Below are 18,338 nucleotides of genomic sequence, written 5' to 3'. Positions count from 1 at the left end.
AGGATCCGACAGGGCTGGGGTTAGTGTGAGGCGATGAGGCTGAGCCCTGCAAGTATAGGACTTGATCCTGTCTGTATTTGAATTTTGTTCATAATTCTTTTTTGGCATGAATTTTGAGTTTTTAAAATTGTATTTGTCTTGATTACTGAGGTTTTTGGCATTCCCTTTTGTGCCTGAGGTGAGTGCCTTGACTTACCCTGGTCCTGAACCTCCTGCTGAGAGATGGGCCAGTGGGCTGAGATGTGTGGGGGGAGGAGGGAGAAGCTGATACTAAGCACATCCCCAGCTCCAATGCCGGGAGCACAGACCTGGTTCCAAGTCTCGGCTGTGTGGCTCAAAGCGAACTGCTGGGCTTTGGACAAGCTACAGGCAGACCTTGTTTTAATGTACTTCGCAGATACTGTGTTCTCTTTTTTACAAACTGAAGGTTCGTGGCAACCCTGCGTTGACCAAGTCTTTCTGCACCATTTTTCCAACAGCATTTGCTCCCTTCCTGTCTCTGTGTCACATTTTGGTAATGCTTGCATATTTCAAACTTTATCATTATGATTATATTTGTCATGGTGATCTGTGATCAGTGATCTTTGATGTTACTTTTGCAAAAAGATTACAACTCTCTCAGATGATGATGAGCATTTTTTTAGCAATAAAATATTTTTTAAGTTATATACAATTGTTTTTTTTTTAGACATAATGCTAATGCACACTTAACAGACTACAGTATAGTGTAAAGATAACTTTTTCTACACACTGGGAAACCAAGATAGTCACGTGGCTTGCTTTATTGAGATGTTCGCCTTATTGTGGTGGTCTGGAACCGAGCCAGCAATATTTTTCGAGTTCTTGCCTGAGTTCTGGCTGCCTTCTGTCACAGTGAGAGTTATTCAGTTACTGTTGTATTGAATATCTACACTGTATGAGGTGCCAGGGATACTGTACTACACCTCTACACTGTATGAGGTGCCAGGAATACTGTAATGAACAAAACAGATAGGGTCCCTACACTTAAGGAGTTGTTAATTGCCAGGGAAACCAGAAAAAAAAAAGCACAACATCAAATAAAAAAACACTTGCTCATTGCATACTTGCTGTGAGAGCAAATAGGTTGGTTAACTAGAGAAGTTACGGAGAGATCAGTATGTGACATTTAGGCTGAGACCAGAAGGATGTTTCTAGGAGGGTGGAACGGCATGTGCAAAGAACATTCCAGTAATAAGAACATGCCAGGAGGGTGGAACAGCATATGCAAAGGCCCTGAGGTGTGGGAAAGAGCTTGGAAGGAACTGAAAAAATGATCAGTGTGGTAGGAGCTTAGGAAGCGATTGGGAGATTCATACGAGATGAAATCAGACAGGTAGAGAGGGGCCAAATCACGGAGGGAGGTGAGTCAGAGGCAGGAGTTTGCTGTTTGATTCGGTGCTGTTTACCGTGCATTCCTCTCAGATATTTTGAGCATTAAGTGAGAAGCACCCAGTGTCTGCCCCAGAACAAGTACCCCGCGGATTCCAGTTTCCTCTTGGTTCCTCACCCCATCACGTACGTGCACCCTTTGTACGTGCGGGTGGGGGAAGGAGTTGTAGGGACTGTAAAAGTGGGAAAAAAGAGGAGGTGCCTGGGACGGGGAGGTGTGAGGGGTCCCCACGGAGTTCCTCGCCCTTGGCCGGCACCGACCTTTAACAAAGGTGGACGTTCTCATTGTTGGCAGCATTCTGGGAGGGTTTTCAAGCCTGTCAGTGAATTCTGAGGCAGTGCGTGGGATCTGGTACTTGGGCTTCTACTCAGATTCAGTTTTTAGATTTTTCTTTTTCCCTGGGTGTTTTTCTTCAAAAAGTTTTCATGGAAAGAAAAAGCTTGACCTCTTTGCCCTTCTGGCTTCTGCCGTTTGGTAAGACTGTGACCCTGTCACTCTCCTCCCATGAGGCATTCTTGCTGCCAGGACTCTGGCTCACTGCTGGCTTTCACCTGCTTCACGGTGGAGCCAGGCAAAGTGTAGGCTTGCGCTTGCTTCCGGTTCCCAGAGCTAGCTGCGGGGGTTTTGTTACTTAATTAATCAGTATATATTTTTAGAGCTCCTACTGTTTGTCACCCCTGTATTAGGCAGTGATGAGCAAATCATACACAGCCCCTGTCCTCAGATTTGCCATTGTTGTAAGAGGCTGTCAGTATGGAAAGAGTTGCATGTTACATGGTTATAAGAAGTTTGAGAACATACTACATTTTTATCAGAGGGGGTAAAGGGGGAAGATGGTCTTTTCCACTTGTAAAGAGAGAAGCAAGTTCTTTTAGGATGGCATCATAGGGAAGTGGTTGTGTGGGCCTGGAGTCAGAGAGACCTGAGTTTGAATCCCAACTCTGAACTCAGGCAAGCTGCTTAAACTCACGGAGCCTCTGTCTCCTCTGTGAAAGCAGGTAATGACAGGATCACTCATGAAGCTGTTCTGGATAGAACTAAATGACAGGCCAGGCACCTGGCACCTGGTAAGCATTTACTGCATGGTGGCCCTTTCGGTGATTCTTACCATTATCATTATTATCAGTTTCCAAAGTAAGGTCTAGAGATTCTTGCTGGTGGGGGCCGGTGAAGGGCTTTGCTTCATGGTATGCCCCCAGGTGTCCCACGATTCCATGTCCTGCCATTGCCTACTCCACAGTCCGAAGACCTTTGATCACAAAGGTCACCTGTGTGAGGGCTGCTGGTGAAGCCCAGCAGGGAGGCTTGGGTACGCCCTTGGATTGGTGGTTAGGATGCACCAGCAGGGGTGAAGGACAAAAGTGGGAATGAGTAGGACCCGCGGGTGAGCAGGCTCTGAGCTAGCCACAGATGCATTAGCCAGCCCAGTGCTGCATCAGAGAAATCCACACGTGGATGCTGGAGAAGAAGACCATACGTGGACTTGACTTTAATCAGTTCAGAGCAAGGAAGGGTTCACCTTGTCCATCTCCCTGTGATCCACTGAATGTGAGAAAGCCAGTCGTGATGTGATCTCAGGCATAGAAAACATACAAAAATAACAGAGGGTAAACCTTGAGATGCCTCATGGGACCTCTTTCATGGTTACAGCAATTGTTATGCAATACCATACTAATGACCTTCCAGCATTTAGGAGGTATGCATATAGGAAAAATCATTATTAGTAAGTTAGTTGAATGGGGATGTATTTATTCTTCATTGTTGTTTCAAGTAATTAACTAAATCTAGTACTGTGTGTGTCTACATATAGAAACATAATAAATGTATAATAAGTGTGTTTTATGAGAATGGAATTGATGGTCTGCTCCTCAGTCCCCATACACACAGTACACTTAACATCCACGAGAAACTCAGTGGACAATTGTAACTTACTTCTTAGATCATCTAAATTTGAAAACAAATTCAATCAGTCTTGAAGGAAATCTTTCCAGAACTCTTTGTTTTCCTGCCTTCCTAGGCAAAACTCATTAAACATAATTTAACTATTTCTTAAATCGTCTGGATCTCTATAACATCACAGAGTTATATTCCTGGAAGGACCCTAGAAGTTTTAGTTAAAAGCCAGATAATTTTTTTCTGATGAGAAAATGGGAAACAAGTCCAGGGACTGTTCCAAAGATGTGCAGTTGGACCAGAAAGCAGGATTTCTGACATGTAGTAGAAAGCCTCTCTTTTTTTTTTTTCTTTTTTTTGAGGGAAGAAGGTGGAGGGAGAGAAAGCCTCTCTTTATAGACCTCAGCCAGAGTGGCGCTGGTACATCCCTGTCCTCAGGGGTTACTTACGAGCAGGTCCAGGTGTCCCTTTGCTAAGTAGCTCCATGTGACTCTACTCTGAATGTTCTTTTGCTTTCTCCCTCCATTGTCAGTGGTATAAGACTTCTTACTGTTTTCAGTGCCTTTAGCAGAAACCTCCAGACCCTTTTCTAAACTGCTGTTTCTCATCTTCTGTCCTGGAAAACCACATCATCAAGCTTGAAAGGCACACTTCTAAGCTAATGCATCCTTTCAATTGTACGATGCCTTGAATGGGGCTGTCAGAGGCGTTTTGACGAACACCTGACTGGTGCTGAATTATGGTTATGTACCATATATCCAAGGGAGCCCTTGGGAATGGAAGGTGAAGTGACACAAATGAGATTTTGGAGATATTTTATGAGGACTTCTAACACAGTGATTCTCAACCAGGGACTCTTGTGCTCACCAGGGGACATTGGCAGTGTCTAGAAACATTTTTGTTGTCACAACTGGGGTGAGGGTGCTACGGCATCTAGTGGGTAGGGGCAGCGATGCTATTAACATCCTGCATAGTGCGTAGGACATTCCTCGCAACAAAGAATTATCTGCTCCAAAAGTCAATAGGGCCAAGGCTGAGAAACCCTAATCCAAGACCATTAAAGCTAAAGAACAAAGGGGCAGAATTCAGATTACAAACCTAAAACCATGAAAGAAAACACCCAAGAACTGGAAGAAGAGACAATAAAGAATAGCTGGTAGGATTTTGGGGTCAGATGATAGTGCATGTTTAACTTTAGGAGAGGCCGCCAAACTTTCCCAAAAGAGTCTGTATTATTTTACATCTCCAAGACAATGTGTGAGAGTTCCAGTTGCTCCACATCCTCACCAGTACTTGGTATTATCAGTTTTATTTTTTCTATTTTAGCCATTCTGATAGGAAGTGGTAGCTCATTGTGGCTTTTTATTTGCATTTCATTAATGACTAAAGTTGAGTATCTTTTCCTGTGCTTTTTTGCTATCTATATATCTCTTTTGGTGAGGTACCTGTTTAAACCTATTACCCATTTATTTAACTGGGTGATTTTTTTTTTTATTACTGAATTGTGACAGTTATTTTTACATTCTGAATACAAGTACTTTGTCAGTTATATATTTTGCAGATGTTTGCTCCCAGTCTGTGGCTTGTCTTTTGATTCTCCTAACAGTGTCTTGCATAGAGCAGAAGCAGTTAATTTTGGTGAAGTCCAGCTTATCATTTTTTCTTAGGGATCGTGCTTTTAGCGGCTTATCTAAGATATCTTTGCATAACACAAGGTCACGTGTTTTAATTATTATTTATTTATTTATTTATTTTTGGCTGTGTTGGGTCTTCCTTTCTGTGCGAGGGCTTCCTCTAGTTGCGGCAAGCGGGGGCCACTCTTCATCGCGGTGCGCGGGCCTCTCACTATCGTGGCCTCTCTTGTTGCGGAGCATGGGCTCCAGACGCGCAGGCTCAGTAGTTGTGGCTCACGGGCCTAGTTGCTCCGCGGCATGTGGGATCTTCCCAGACCAGGGCTCGAACTCGTGTCCCCTGCATTAGCAGGCAGATTCTCAACCACTGCGCCACCAGGGAAGCCCGGTCTGGTGGGTTTTTTACCTTGCTCCTTCATCTGCTGCATATTTCTCTGTCTTCTCACTTTGCCTAACTTGCTGTGTTTGGGGTCTCCTTTTCACAGGCTGCAGGTTCATAGTTCCCATTGTTTTTGGTGTCTGCCCCCAGTGGGTAAGGTTGGTTCAGTGGCTTGTGTAGGCTTCCTGGTGGAGGGGACTGGTGCCTGTGTTCTGGTGGGTGGGGCTGGATCTTGTCTTTCTGGTGGGCAGGGCTGCATTTGGTGGTGTGTTTTGGGGTGTCTGTGAACTTAGTATGATTTTAGGCAGCCTCTCTGCTAATGCGTGGGGTCGTGCTCCTGTCTTGCTAGTTGTTTGGCATGGGCCGTCCAGCACTGGAGTTTGCTGGCCGTTGGGTGGAGCTGGGTCTTAGCATTGAGATGGAGATCTCTGGGAGAGCTCTCATCGATTGCTATTACATGGGGCCAGGAGGTCTCTGGTGGTCCAATGTCCTGAACTCGTCTCGTCCACCTCAGAGGCTCAGGCCTGACACCAGGCCAGTGCACCAAGACCCTGACAGCCACATGGCTCAGAAGAAAGGGTAGAAAAAAAGAAAGAAAAAAAAATTTTTTTAATAAAAATATAAAAAATAAATAAAATAAAATAATTAAAATTAAAAAATAAAAAATAATCAAAATTAAAAAATTAAAAAGTACTAAAAAAAAGAAAAGAAAAAGAAGAGAGCAACCAAACCAATAAACAAATCCAGCAATGATAACAAGTGCTAAAAACTATACTAAGATAAACATAAAAATCAGAAGTCAGTTGCAGACAGCAAACCCCAAGTCTACGGTTGCTCCCAAAGTCCACCGCCTCAATTTTGGGATGATTCATTGTCTATTCAGGTATTCCAGAGATGCAGGGTACCTCAAGTTGATTGTGGGGATTTAATCCGCTGCTCCTGAGGCTGCTGGGAGAAGTTTCCCTTTCTCTTCTTTGTTGGCACAGCTCCTGGGGTTCAGCATTGGTTTTGGCCCCACCTCTGCATGTGGGTTGCCCTCAGGCTTCTGTTCCCACCCAGACAGGATGGGGTTAAAGCAACGGCTTATTAGGGTACTCTGGCTCATTCATGCCGGTGGGGGGGAGAGGAAGGGGTACAGTAGTTATAATTGGAATGCGGGGCGAGCCTTTGGCGGCAGAGGCTGGCGTGACGTTGCAACAGCCTGAGGCGTGCCATGTGTTCTCCTGGGGAAGTTGTCCCTGGATCACGGGACCCTGGCAGTGGCGGGCTGCACAGGCTCGCGGGGGGGTGGGGGGGGGGTGGGCATGTGGATAGTGACCTGTGCTTGCACACAGGATTCTTGGTGGCTGCAGCAGCAGCGTTAGTGTTTCACACCTGTCTCTGGTGTCCAAGCTGATAGCTGTGGCTCGCGCCCGTCTCTGGAGCTCGTTTAGGCATTGCTCTGCCTTCTGTGGGCAGACGGGGAAGGAATCCCCTCTCCTCGGGCACCCTGAAACAATGGTCTTTTGCCTCTTAGGCAGGTCCAGAGTTTTTCCTGGACTCCCTCCCAGCTAGCTGTGTTGCACTAGCCCCCTTCAGGCTGTGTTCATGCAGCCAACCCCAGTCCTCTTCCTGGGACCAGACCACCGAAGCCTGAGCCTCAGCTCCCTGCCCCCACCTGCCCCGGCAGGTGAGCAGACAAGCCTCTCAGGCTGGTGAGTGCTGGTCGGCACTGATCCTCTGTGCAGGAATCTCTCCACTTTGCCCTCTGTACCCCTGTTGCTGCGCTCTCCTCCGTGGCTCCAAAGCTTCCCCCCCCGCCCCCCACCCCATCTCCTCCTGTGAAGGGGCTTCCTAGTGTGTGGAAACCTTTCCTCCTTCACAGCTCCCTCCCAGAGGTGCAGGTCCTGTCCCTATTCTTTTGTCTCTATTTTTTCTTTTTTCTTTTGCCCTACCCAGGTATGTGGGGATTTTCTTCCCTTTTGGGAAGTCTGAGGTCTTCTGCCAGCCTTCAGTAGGTGTTCTGTAGGAGTTGTTCCACATTTAGATGTGTTTTTGATGTGTTTGTGGGTAGGAAGGTGATCTCCACAGCTTACTCCTCTGCCATCTTGAAGGTCCCCCTTAATGTCAATTTCTAATGTCAGTGCTAGAGTTCAGAAAATATTGGTATATTGACCTCACTAAACTCACTTACCAGTTCTAGTACTTTTTAAAAAATAGATTTCTTGGGATTTTCTACATAGACAATAATGTCTGCAAACAGAGTTTTATTTCTTCCTTTTTAATCTATATGCTTTTTGTTTCTTTTTCTTGCTTTATCATGCTGGCAAGGACCTCTATGGGATGCTGAATAGGAATAGTAGAGTGGACATCCTTGCCTTGTTTCCAGTCTTAAGGGGAAAACATTTAGTATTTCATAGTTAAGTATGATGTTAGCATTAGGGCTTTTTTGTAGATGCCCTCTTTCAGATTAAGGAAGTTCCCTTCTATTCCTAGTTTGCTAATAGATTTTGTCATAAATGGATGTTGCATTTTGTCAGATGTTTTTCCTGTATCAATTGATGTGATCATATAGTTTTTCTTCTTTATTGATTTGTGAATTACATTGCTTTGTCTTCAAATATTGAATGAGCTTTACATTCCTGGGATAAAGTCCACTTGGTCATTATGTAGTTTACTTTTTATATATTACTAGATTGAATTTGTTAATATTTTGATGAGGACTTTTGAGTCTATGTTTACGAAAAGGATTTGGTTGGTGGTTTTCTTGTAATGTCACTCTGGTTTTAGTTATCTATTTCTTCTTGAATGAGCTTTGGTAGTTTCTTTCAAGGAATTTGTCTATTTCACCTAAGTGGCTGAATTTATTGACATAAAGCTGTTCATAGAATTCCTTTAGTATCCTTTTTAATGACTGTAGGATCTGTAGTGATTTCTCTTTCACCCTTCATACTGGTAATTTGTGTTGTAGTATCCTCTTCCTCTCCCTCCTTTTCCTTCTCCACTTCCTCCTTCTTCTCTGTCAATCTGACTAAAGGTTTATTAATTTTATTGACTTTTGCCTGATTCTTTGGCCAGAAACACAATGTTTCTTACAGTTTTAGCCACTGCATCACTGTCTAGGACAGGGGCAAAGCCAGGAGCGCAAAAGGAAAATAAAATCCCAGGAAACTCACACCCGATACCAGCGCCTTCTATAAGTTTTGACTCCCTTTCATAGCCACCTGATTTTGTTTACTTTTCAGAGTCCTCAGTTAGTTGCTTTTTGTATTTTATCCAGAGTTTTTCACTGTAATCAGCAGGAATGAGAGGCTGCATTGGCTTACCTCACCATGCCAGAAGTAGAACTCTCCTGGAATGCTCTTTTTTGATCATGGACAGTATGGAAAAATCCTTCACTACCTGCTCCTAAGAGCCCTGTCAGTGAGTGCATGTTTTGGGGTGTCAGGTAACTGTGAAGGTATGGGTTACTCAGAGAAAACTGTTTGAGGAACTCTAGCTTCCTTATAGTGAAGTGTCATGAATCTCTTCTTCTTCTTCTGTCATAAAAAACAGAAAGCCAGATCCCAGCTGGCTTGAGAATACTATTAGTTCACCATCTGCCCACCTGGCATCTTTTGGAGTCTCAAAGACATCAAACCCAGAACTCCTGTCTCTGACCAGGAGGGCAGAAGTGTCACCAGGAATCCTTCATCTCTTAACATTGCTTCCATGCATTGATTCTGTCTCAGGCAGACCCCTCCAGGGTGGTCCACCATGGCCTACATCCTCCCAGCTAAGCAACCCCAAAGGACAGAGAGCGGCTTTCCCCAATAATTCCAGCACCCATCCTGAAGCTCTCACTAGCCCAGCGAAGATCACACGCTCATCTCTGAACCAATCCCAGATGCCAAGGCATGGAATATGCTGATTGACAGCTTGGATCATATGCCCAGCCTAGAGTCAGATGGGGCTGGGGGCATCAGCCACACCTGAACCTTGGAGACTGAGCAGGGGCTACCTAATGCATGCATTCTCAACCGGGGTGATATCACCCCCAAGGAGTTAAAAACATCTTAGATATTATAATGATCTAACAGATTGACAGTATATCTGTGGGATTAAAATTTCATGGTGTTGGGTAATTAGGGAAAAAATGTCTAAAAGGGCTTTTGAGGGGGCAACAATTTAAAAAGAGGTTGAGAAACACTGTCCTAAAGGAAACTGAGGTGCTGTCACCAGAAGAAGGGGGATGGATACCAAACAGCAAAAACAGCATCTGTCTGCTCTGAAGGAGTCTGGAAACTGGAGCCAGCAGCAGACAGGTGGCCAGTAGGTGCCATCTGTCAGCGGAGTGGAGAGCAGAGTCGGGGCTAGTGCCTAGAAAGCTGAGCCTCATCTTCAGTCTCCCTGGCCCAGGAGTTCTGGGATTGAAGGCTTATTCAATGTGAAGTGTGGAGGTACCCTGACCCAGCCATTCTCTGCTGTCTCTGGTGCAGGTGAAGAATGAGGTGGAGAAGCTCCCCAGGCAGCAGCGGAAGGAGAGCATGAAGCAGAAGATGGAGGAGCACGCACAGAAGAAGCAGCTTCTCGTGAGTCCTCGCCCCTCAGCTGGGGAGTGGAGGGGTCGGGGAGTCTCAGGTTTGAGTCCCTGAATGGTGACCAGAGCTCTTCTCTGTCTATGCCCATGCCCATGCCCTGCCCTTTGAATACTCACCTCTCATTCTGAGTAAATCAGACCATCCTGATTATCATCCCTGTTACCATCTCCCCCATGCAGCCTTCCTTGATTGCCCTTGCTCCAGCTGGAAGTGAGCTCTCCCATCTCTAGGAGATACCACAGACCTTTACATCCACCTCTCCCAAAGCCTTTAGCGCTTCCTGCCTTGTTTTATAGCTGTTTGTACATCACATCTCCTTGACCAACCCAGTACATCCCTCTGCCCACTTGGCATCTTTTGGAGTCTCAAAGACACCAAACCCAGATCTCCCTGACCCGGTCCTGTTCTCGTGTTCTGAGGGGACACCGTTCTCCACTGTGTTGTCAGGCCAGAAGCCTTGTCATTCCTGACACCTCTTTTCCCTGCGATCCTTCATCACCTCTTGAAGCTTGGTTTTTGTTTTTTTTTAATCTCCAAACTCTCTCTGGATCCATCAACTTGTAAACATCTCTGTGACTCCCTAGCCATTCTTGTCTTTTGCCTGGACTACTGCAGTAGCCTCCCAGCTAGTTTCCCTCCAGTTCTTGCAGTTCTTTCTTTCATACCAGTTGTTGTGATCAATACGAATTCCAAATCTGATCATGGCACCCTTCCCCAACAGCCCTGGGCCTTTAAAACCTTCAGTGGCTCCCACTTTGTCCATAAGATCAGATCAGCGTTCTCACATGCTTTCAAGGCCCTATAGGTCTGGTTCTTGTCATCAGCCTCTCCCAGCTACACTCAGTCCCCTCTACCCCAGCCTCAGTAGCCTTCTTTTCACTTCATGCTCTCATTTTGTCCCACTTCCTCTGCCCCCAAATGCAAAGAAAATTAGAGTCTACAATTACAAATGTTTTGTATATTATCTGGTTTAGCATTCATGGCTTACCAGGATAGGTGCTGTTTGTTTTCCCCTTTACAGAGGAAGAAGCTAAGGCTCACAGAGGTGACACTGCACAGTTAACAGTGGGGTCCAAGGCCTCAAGCTGAGTCTGACTCCAGGACACCATCATACTTTCCTCCAACCTGTCCCTTGACAGGTTGATTCGAAAAAGAATGCAGGGCTAGGGAGGGTTGGGGAGACAGGCCCTAGTCCCACAGAGGGAGAGCAGACTGGCCCTTTTAGGAGGCCACTCTGGCAATTGCATCAAGAGCTTCAAAAATGTACACATCCTTTGGCCTAGATTTTCTGCTTCTAGGACTAATCTTGAAGATGAATCATCACAGAGGTTCAAGGACATTTAGCTACCAGAATGTGAAGAGCAGCAGTATCTAAAATAAAGAAAACCTATTAACAACCTATTATATATTGGGTAGATAAGTTGGGTGTAGCTAGCTATACCATGAAATATTTTCAGCCATTAAAACTTATTTTTGATAGAAGATTACATTATGACAGGTCTTTTTAATAATTTTTAAAAGTTGTAGTAAAATAGACATAACATAAAATTTGGTATCTTACCCATTTTTAAGTGTGCAGTTCAGTGACATTAAGTACATTCACATCATTGTGAGTACCATCACCATGATCCGTCTCCAGAACTCTTCATCTTGCAAAACAGAAACTCTGTACCCGTTAAGCAGTAATTCCCCATGACACCCTGCCTCCAGTCCCTGGCAACCACCATTCTGCTTTCTGTCTCTACAAATTTGACCTCATATAAGTGGAATCATACAGTATTTGTCCTTTTGTGTCTGGTTTATTTCACTTACCTTGTCCTCAAGATTCATTCGTGTTGTAGCGTATATAAGAATTTCCTTCCTTTTAAAGGCTGAATGATATTTCATTGTATGTATATACCACATTGTGTTTATGCATTCATCTGTTTATGGACACTTGAGTTGTTTCCAATCCCTTGGCTGTTGTGAATAATGCTGCCATGAATATGGGTGCACAAATATTTCTTCAAGTCTTTTAAAATAATTTTTGTGAAACAACAACAGATGTAAATACATTTATATAGATACACCAAAACCAGTTGCTAGCATTGAGTGATAAGATTAGTGCAAATTTTTAGTTTCTAAACATGTTTCCTAAAATTTTTATTTAAAAAATTTTTTTTAATTTATTAATTTTTATTGAAGTATAGTTGATTTACAATGTTGTGTTAGTTTCGGTTGTACAGTGCAGTGATTTAGTGATATATATATATATATATTCTTTTTCAGATTCTTTTCCCTTATAGGTTTTTCTGTTTGTTTGGTTTTGGTTTTTTTTGGCTGTGCCCGATGCACAGCTTGCGGGATCTTAGTTCCCTGACCACGGATCGAACCTGGGCCCTCAGCAGTGAAAGCTCCAAGTCCTAACCACTGGACCACCAGGGAATTCCCCCTTATAGGTTATTACAAAATATTGAGTATAGTTCCTTGTGCTATACAGTAGGTCCTTGTTGGTTATCTACGTCATGTATAGTAGCTAAAATTTTTAAATTTAAATTTCAGTTTTTTACTCTTTATTAAGGAAAATTAAAAACATAGGCAGAAACAGGTATAATAGCATAATGAACCTCCATATACCCATCACCTGATCTCAGTAATTATCAACTCCTGTCCACTCACTACCCCACTCTACTGTATTATTTTGAATCAAATCCCAGACATCGTATCATGTCACCTGTTAATATCTCAATATGTATCTCTAAAAAAAATAACCACAATACCATAAACACACCTAAAATTTTAAATACTGAATAGGACCGGGACTTCCTCGCCAAGCAGAAGGAGGACCTGGAGTTGGCGATGAAGAGGATCACAGCCGACAACAGGCGGGAGATCTGTGACAAGGAGCGCGAGTGCCTCACTAGGAAGCAGGAGCTCCTTCGAGGTGGGTGCCCGAGAGCGGGGGGCGCATGTTGGCCCAGACTCTCCATGAACGTACATCCCAGCCCCGGGCAAGGAAGAGCTGCTAGGTCTTCTCCACCCTAAGACCAAACATCAGCCTTTATGGTGAAACATGAGGAAAATCCCCACTGAAGTCAGGACTGAGGCAGAGATACCAGTTAGCAACAACACTACCTGACATTATTGTGCATGTCAAGGAAAGGAAAAAAAAAAAGGGAAGCAATGTAGAGTGGGTGGAAATTGCACGTGAGTGAGCTGGGTTAACGGGGGTCGGGGGGCCGTACTGAGAGCCGCTCCTAGCAGCCATCACGTATTGAGCAACTCCTCTGCCTAGCCACGTGCCTTAATCTTACACCTTAGTCACACTGCATCCTATCCATAACCCTGCACGGCAGGCCCTGCTGTTCTCCCCGTTTTTATAGATGAGGAAATTGAGGCTTGGAGACTGACTCTTCTTTGGCCTGGGGTGCACAGTTAATGAGTGGTAGAGTGGGCCTTGGATGCAGACCTTATCTTGAAGCCAAGCTCTTAACTACCCTTGTGTGGTGGCGCTTTGGCAGGTTTGCATGCTGGTGAGTCCCTCCCAGCATTAGACTCTCCAGAGACAACAGTGTGAGCCACCACCCAGAGGGAGGAGGGCAGGGGAAATCCTGGGGAAGAAGAGGATCAGAGAGGGGGCTCATGTATCTGGATGATGTCACTCAGCAGGGGGAGCTCAGCTGAGGCGGCTCTGGGGTAGAGAGCTCTGGAGGGTGCAGGGCTTGGGGTCTGTACATAGCCCCTAGGCTATCTAATTTATGGCTAGCAGATGTCGGGTACAATTTTATGGGGTATGCAAAGCAAGCAGGCTCCAAATGGCTAGAAGTCTGTTGTTTGAACTGCACTTAAAACAACTGGATGGGTGAAAATTAGAGTTTGGTGCCTGTGGGCTTTGGAGCTAATGGTCCCTGTCTGTTGTAAAGATGTAAACATAGGACTAATATACGAGTGCTGTCTCTGGCTCATTATTATAACAGGGGCCACAGCCAGGACTCTGATGGCCAGGGCAGTTAAACAGTATAAACCACTCAGTACTTGATGTGGGCCAAGAAAAATGGGGTCCTTGGTATTCCGACTTTCTGAATAGAGCCACGGATGTTTCAGAAAAGCCCTTGTTTCCTTTTCTTATCATGTGATGGTCTGTAAGAACCATCCTACCTGTGGGACTGGGGTTCTGATTTTGGTTTGGAAGCCAAATCACTGTTTTGATGTTCTGTGGATAGATGCTGGCTTTCATGGAACAGGAGTGCAGTGAAATAAACAACTTCGCAGTGGGCTGAGCATGACCAGCTGTATCTTGCAGGGCGTGAGGTTCTCCATCTGACACCAGCTCCCTGCCCTGTCCTGAGCACGGGGTCGGTTAATAGACTTCCAGTGATAAAATGCCAGATAACTGTTTCAGTAATGCATATATGGGACATGAAGGGTCTCACCTATTTTTTAAAGGAGAAAATAGTGACAAGAGGCTGTCTTCTTCATGGGGTTTCCACGTGAGCCCTTCCTCTTTGCCCATTAGGAAAGCAGAGGTGCAATGTAGATTGAACATAAAAGTATCTTCCAAGGACATTTTCCCTCCATGGTATGGTTGTGCCCATTTGGCAGAGATGGAAGGTGAGGCCTGGAGAGGATTTTGTGTTCATCTCAAATCCCAGTGATGCAGCTGGGTTTTAGCCTCTGGTTTCTCTGGCTCCTGACTCCAAACACTTCCTGCCATACCATGCTGCTGGGTGCTATCACCCCTGGAAGTTTCTAGGAGTTGGCTCAGCCCACATAGTCTAAGGACGTGGCACAATTATCAGCCAGTGTGAGGAGACCTGGCTCGGGGCAGTGGAGGGGAGGGCCTGGCGGGGCTCTGGCCACCTGCACCTCACCGGGTGACATGTCCGCCGCAGACCGGGAGGCGGCGCTGTGGGAGATGGAGGAGCATCACCTGCAGGAGAGGCACCAGCTGGTGAAGCAGCAGCTCAAGGACCAGTACTTCCTCCAGCGGCACGAGCTGGTGCGCAAGCATGAGAAGGTGAGGCTCCTAGTCAGCTTGGGTTCGGGGGCTGCCACTGGGAGACCTGGGAGAGCCGTGAGGCTGCCCCTCAGTGGGGCATCACTTGCTCCTGAGAGCAGCCAAGTTGGCCACAGTGAGGCGTGAGAGGTTCTTGGGCAATGTCCTGCCTCAGGACAGGGGCTAGGAATTGGGGAAACTGTGCAGGGAAGCAGATGGCCCAAGCAGCTCTCTCACTGACTCTGACACCTGATGTACATGTCTCTCTCACTTTTTTCCTCTTTCCCCTTTTTTTGTCCTGCCTTTCTTTCCATTTTCATTTTATATCTCTTTCCCATGCATTCCCTCAGAATACTTTTTTTAATTGTAGTTGCTTTACAATGTTGTGCTAATTTCTGTAGTACAGCAACGTGACTCAGTTATATGCGTACATACATTCTTTTTAAAATATTCTTTTCCATTATGGTTTATCCCAGGAGATTGGACACAGTTCCCTGTGCTGTACAGTAGGACCTTGATGTTTATCCATTCTAAATGTAATAGTTTGTATCTACTAATCCCAAACCCCCAGTTCATCCCTCTCCCTCCCCACCTGGCCTTGGCAACCACAAGTCTCATCTCTATGTCTGTGAGTCTGTTTCTGTTTTGTAGATAGGTTCATTTGTGCCATATTTTAGATTCCACACATAAGTGATATCATTTGGTATTTGCCTTTCTCTTTCTTACTTCACTTCGTATGACCATCTCTAGTTGCATCCATGTTGCTGCAAATGGCATTATTTTGTTCTTTGTTATGGCTGAGTAGTATTCCATTGTGTATATGTACCACATCTTCTTTATCCATTCATCCGTTTACAGACATTTAGGTTGCGTCCATGTCTTGGCTATTGTGAATAGTGCTGCTATGATCATAGGGGTGCATGTATCTTTTTGAATTATAGTTTTGTCCGGGTATATGCCCAGGAGTGGGATTGCTGGATCATATGGTAACTCTATTTTTAGTTTTCTGAGGAACCTCCCATACTGTTTTCCATAGTGGCTGCACCAACTTACATTCCCACCAACAGTGTAGGAGGGCTCCCTTTTCTCCACACCCTCACCAGCATTTGTTATGTGTAGACTTTCTAATGATGGCCATTCTGACCGATGTGAGGTGGTACCTCATTGTAGTTTTGATTTGCATTTCTCTAATAATTAGTGATGTTGAGCATCTTTTCACGTGCCTACTGGCCATCTGTATGTCTTCTTTGGATAAATGTCTATTAAGGTCTTCTGCCCATTTTTCGATTGGGTTGCTTGGGGTTTTTTTTTGTTAAGTCGTATGAGCTGTTTGTATATTTTGGAGATTAAGAAGGCATTTAGAAGGTAAGAAGGTAAGGTTATTAACGGTAATTTTTAAAGTGAGAACAGAAAATGTTATTTAACAGTAGTAAGATGACACGAGCCTTGCTCTCCTGAGCATTCTGGACCACGCAGGTCCTGGGCTCCTGAGTTGCGTGTGGCAGCCTTGGCATCTGACCACACCCGCGTGCGTGGAACGCAGCTGACCTTGGCCCCGGCCGGGTGTCCCCCTCAGGAGTGCGAGCAGATGCAGCGCTACAACCAGCGCATGATGGAGCAGCTGAAGGTGCGGCAGCAGCAGGAAAAGGCGCGGCTGCCCAAGATTCAGAGGAGCGAGGGCAAGACGCGCATGGCCATGTACAAGAAGAGCCTCCACATCAACGGGGCGGGCAGTGCCGCGGAGCAGCGCGAGAAGATCAAGCAGGTGGGGGGCCGGGGGTGCACTGGAGTGGGGCCAGATCCAGGTTTGGTGCGGCCTGAATCTTCTCTGGTTGGGGGAGTATAGAATATAAGACGCAGCATGGGGTCTTGGAAGGAGGAATGGAATGGAAGCCAGAAGTCACAGCCCGGAAGCCTAAAAGCCTCACGTTGACGCCCCCTCTGGTGGACAGGGGAGGAGGCTTGGCGTTGCTTTCTCATGCGTGTTCCCGGTCACACTCAGGGTGTCTATCCTGCAGCTGCTTCTGCTGGTAAACTCCTTCCTCTCCTCTACTGAGACCCCGCTCACAAGTCACCCATGTGGCTCGGGGAGCGTTGGTGGCTGTGGGCTCCTGTGATTCCTGCTTACTACATACGCTGTCCTAGCATGTCCCAGTGTCCTCGCCAATCTGGGGGCTCCTTGAGGGCAGGGGCTGGGTCTCAGCTCAGGGGGGAGGACTTCAGACGGGGGGCACAGCCTGAGTGGTGCAGGGCACTGTGGCTCTGTACAAACCAGCCCCTCAGATGGGGTCTCCCTGGGACAGGGCTGAGCTGGGCCCCCAGCCAGGCCCGTGGCCCGCTGAGGCGCCTCACCTGTTCTCTGTTGCAGTTCTCCCAGCAGGAGGAGAAGAGGCAGAAGTCAGAGCGGCTGCAGCAGCAGCAAAAACATGAGAGCCAGATGCGGGACATGGCGGCGCAGTGCGAGAGCAACATGGGCGAGCTGCAGCAGCTGCAGGTACTGCCCTTCTGCCCCGCCCCTGCTTGCCTCACTGCCCCCGAGGCAGTCAGCTCCCTGGGGGCCCAAAGACCCTACAAACGGGGAAGGCGTCTGAAGCTCAGGGTGGAATGGTTTCCATCCTGCCGTTCTGTGTGATGTTGGCCAAATCACATCACCCTCCCAGGCCATAGTTTCCACATTCGTAAAATAGGCAGTGGGTAAGGATGATAATTCCTATTTTGCAGAAGTGGAGTGAGGCTTTGTAAATGAGATGACAGAGCTGAGCTGAACGTGCCATGCCCGGGGCCTGGCAGTGGGCATGCTGCTGGATTTCTCGGTCACCACTGTGTCTTGGGAAAAGGTGTCCCAATTACCCTAATACCAAAACCAGATGTTACAAGGAGGAAAACTACAGACCTGTCTCTCTCTCTCATGAACACAGATGCACAAATCCCCAATGAAACGTGGCCAAATAGAATTTAAAAATGTATAAAAGGTAGTATACACCATGACCAGGTGGGATTTATCCCAGGGCTCGTGCAATATATGAAAATGAGTTAATGTAATCCATGACATCAACAGGCTAAAGAAGAAACATCACATGATCATATCATCAACAGATACAGAAAAAGTACTTGACAGAAGCTGACCCCCTGCTCATGATAAACGCTCTCAGTAAACTAGGAATAGAGGGGAACTTCCTCAACTTGATAAAGGGTATCTATAAAAACCTACAGCTACCTACCATCATCCTTAATGGTGAGAAGCTCAAAGCTTTCCCACTGAAGTCAGGAAAAGGTATCCTGATATTGACAAGCCCCTTTGTGACCTCTTTCCCTGGGGAGATCCCTGACCTTTTGTTCGCCTCACAAAAGGTTTGCCTCACCCTAAGGGTCCCCGCCCGGGAGCTGGTACTTGGAGCCCCCTTGTGGTGGAGCGAGGCATTGCCATACATGACAGATGGGCTGACACAAACCTCTGTGACCTCAGGAAATTCTCTAGGCTATTGGATCC

At 46.2% G+C, this 18,338-nt stretch overlaps 1 protein-coding gene across 1 annotated transcript in view; it reads left to right on the top strand.

Annotated features, from left to right (window-relative positions):
- Positions 1-18,338, top strand: part of STK10 (serine/threonine kinase 10) — a 117,531-nt gene that overhangs the window by 91,598 nt on the left and 7,595 nt on the right. Inside the window, exons 13-17 of the mRNA XM_061189932.1 lie at positions 9,772-9,864; positions 12,667-12,796; positions 14,745-14,869; positions 16,425-16,613; positions 17,217-17,342. Coding sequence (XP_061045915.1) covers positions 9,772-9,864; positions 12,667-12,796; positions 14,745-14,869; positions 16,425-16,613; positions 17,217-17,342 — 663 coding nt within the window. The remainder of the gene's footprint in view (positions 1-9,771; positions 9,865-12,666; positions 12,797-14,744; positions 14,870-16,424; positions 16,614-17,216; positions 17,343-18,338) is intronic.

The sequence above is a fragment of the Eubalaena glacialis genome, chromosome 4 (assembly GCF_028564815.1).
Source record: "Eubalaena glacialis isolate mEubGla1 chromosome 4, mEubGla1.1.hap2.+ XY, whole genome shotgun sequence".
NCBI classification, from domain to species: Eukaryota; Metazoa; Chordata; class Mammalia; order Artiodactyla; family Balaenidae; genus Eubalaena; species Eubalaena glacialis.
The sequence above is the reverse complement of the archived record's forward strand: the minus strand, read 5'-3'. Positions and strand labels throughout refer to the sequence as shown.